Source organism: Triticum dicoccoides, chromosome 1A (assembly GCF_002162155.2).
Source record: "Triticum dicoccoides isolate Atlit2015 ecotype Zavitan chromosome 1A, WEW_v2.0, whole genome shotgun sequence".
Lineage (NCBI taxonomy): Eukaryota > Viridiplantae > Streptophyta > Magnoliopsida > Poales > Poaceae > Triticum > Triticum dicoccoides.
In genome coordinates this window covers 476,677,322-476,679,994 of record NC_041380.1, presented here as the reverse complement: position 1 = coordinate 476,679,994, position 2,673 = coordinate 476,677,322, and the positions used below count along the sequence as shown (strand labels likewise).

General features: G+C 49.2%; 1 protein-coding gene across 1 annotated transcript in view; it reads left to right on the top strand.

Annotated features, from left to right (window-relative positions):
* The first annotated feature begins 903 nt into the window (after positions 1 to 903).
* LOC119280463 (potassium channel AKT2-like) overlaps positions 904 to 2,673 on the top strand; it is a 6,508-nt gene continuing 4,738 nt past the window's right edge. Inside the window, exons 1-2 of the mRNA XM_037561301.1 lie at positions 904 to 1,376; positions 1,450 to 1,668. Of these exons, the coding sequence (XP_037417198.1) occupies positions 1,165 to 1,376; positions 1,450 to 1,668 (431 nt within the window). The 5' untranslated portion in view covers positions 904 to 1,164. The remainder of the gene's footprint in view (positions 1,377 to 1,449; positions 1,669 to 2,673) is intronic.

Genomic DNA, 2,673 nt, shown 5'->3' with positions numbered 1-2,673 from the left:
ATATGCAAAATTTTGGAAATTTCACATATTTTGGAAATTCTTTAGGATTTTGAGTTTTCAAATTTCAATTAATGAATTTTAACCAAATATAAATTTCAGATTAAAACTGGCTCAAAATTTTAGGGTTACAAGTGTTACGGACCCCATCGAAATATGCAAAATTTCAAGCCAGCCGAGCGTGGAGCGCTAGAAGGACTCCACGAGCAGGCCTAATAAACAACCGAAGCAACCAAGAATGCAGAACCAAAGAGCATGCATTGCATGGCATATTTTTTTTCTTTGCGAGATATTGCATGACATATTTGAACAAGCACATGTGAAGAAACAAGTTGACACCACGCTGTGCCAGCCCCAAAACTAGAAAATATTACATCCGAATTGCCCAACAGCGTCATAGGTCGTGATAAACATGGAGAAGCAAACCTGCACTTGGCGCGAGCAGGCAGCACGTACCCACGATCGGGACTGCAGCGTGCACTGTCTCCAATCAATTATGTGCTAGTACAAAGCTCCAAACCCGAAAGGACCTGATGAATCAGCTCGCACATATACATGCTTGGTGCTCGAGGCAGACAGAGAGGTAGGCAACTGGGCTGGGCATCTGCATGGACCCGGGGCATGGCTCCACAGTCCACATCAACGAACATTCCATAAACACACAGCCATTGGCATTGGCAATAGCCTATTGGGAGCGAGATCACTGTCATGGCACTGTGAATTCTCTCGGCCACAGCCACAACATACCACCGGTCGTTGTGCACTCGTCGCTAGGGAACCTCTGCATCGACGTACCAGGGGTAGAGGCGTAGAGCTACGTACGTGCGTGGCTCGGCTGCCCGCGTGCGCGCGCGCGCTGGCTCTGCATATATACTGGCCGAACCCGCGGGCCGGCAGCGTGTGCCTGGTCACTTTCGTCCCGGACAGGACCCCTCCCCCTCCTCCATTATTGATGGATCCATGGATCGATAGATGGATGCCCCGCCTCCATTATTTCGATGCCTTGATTTGATTCTCGCTTCGCCCCTGCCTTTCTCGGTTATCTTCATTCGATGTCCCCACAAGAATTATCTTAGCTAGCACGAGTGGTGCGTAAACAGTGTACGTGCTACGTCTAGTTAGTTCTCCAATTAGAAGAGTCGAGGCAGCTCTTCTTCGCCGGGAGCAATGAAGATCTCGAGCTTGCAGAGCGCGAGCAGCGGCGGCACCAGCGCCGCCAGCGGCTCGAGCATGGGCTTCGGCTCCGGCTCCGGCGCCTCCCGCTCCTTCAACCTCCGGAACCTGTCCAAGCTCATGCTGCCGCCCCTAGGCTCCAGCCTCACCCAGTCCACTTCCGACTCCGATAAGAGGGTCGTCTCGCCCCTCGACTCCAGATACAGGTGAGACATGAGGCCACACCACCATCGGTACCTGCTACTCCTCCGCCGTCTTACAAGAATGCTAATGGTTTAGGTGCTGGGAGACGTTCATGGTGATCCTGGTGGCCTACTCGGCGTGGGTGTACCCGTTCGAGGTGGCCTTCATGGAGGCCAGGCCCAAGGGGGGCCTGGAGGTCGCAGACATGGTCGTCGACATCTTCTTCGCCGTGGACATCGTCCTCACCTTCTTCGTCGCCTACATCGACTCCAGGACGCAGCTCCTCGTCCGCGACAGGAGGAGGATAACCTTCAGGTACGTACGTAGTACGGCTTACCCACCTAACCTACGTAGTACGTGTTACCTTGTTCGGCAGTCCTCCCTTCTTCTTCCTTGGAGTTGCATGAAGGAACGTCAGTTATTTGTGCATGTTACCCACTTCTCACCTCTCATTTTTCTTCCCAAATGAACATGGCATGGCAAGATATATGCATGTTTTCATGCAAGTAAAGCTCTTCCATTTCCATAAATAAACATATCATGTTGTCATGCAAAGTCCATGGGTGGGTGTGTTGTCATGTATCCACACTTGACCCCCGTCACGACGTCCAGCCTTTATGATGGATGGGCGGCCTAAAGTATGCCGAGATATTGTGCATCTTACTCCTGCTTAATTTATTTCCTGTTTCGGATACAAGTTGTCTCCTAGATCCATTTCTCTTCTGTTATTAGCAATTTAGCATGTGGTTGGATAAAACCAAATGTCAACTTTTCTACTCCCTTGGATCCATATTAATCGATGCACATTTAATACAACTTTTGGGAGTAGTACTGTATTTCCGATCCCGAATTGCCCGATGACGATGGGGATATATGTGTCCATGCCAAAGCCATGGGCAAGGTTGTTCCGTGTATCCACACTTGACACCTGGCATAACACAAAATATTTTTTATTTGCGAGGAATCAGGGAATTTTTATTCCAAACCAATAGAATTACAATCAGCCATACTATGCAACCAACAAGCTGTGCTCCGAACACTCCGAGCATAGTTCGCAAGGCTATGGGCTACCCTATTATGTTATCTACCAATCTTACAATGTTTAAACTCCCGTTCATCCAACAAAAGCTTGATCTCCTGCACTAGATAACCAGATGGTGATCTGATGAGCGAGGCATCCACCATCGAAGACAGTGGTCCTAGCGAATCTGATCGCACAATAATAGAAAGACTAGACCACTCAATGACTAATGACATTCCTATTTTGATGGAATAACTCGGACACTCTGTCAATGGCGGAGCTAGGCAGAATCAACTAGG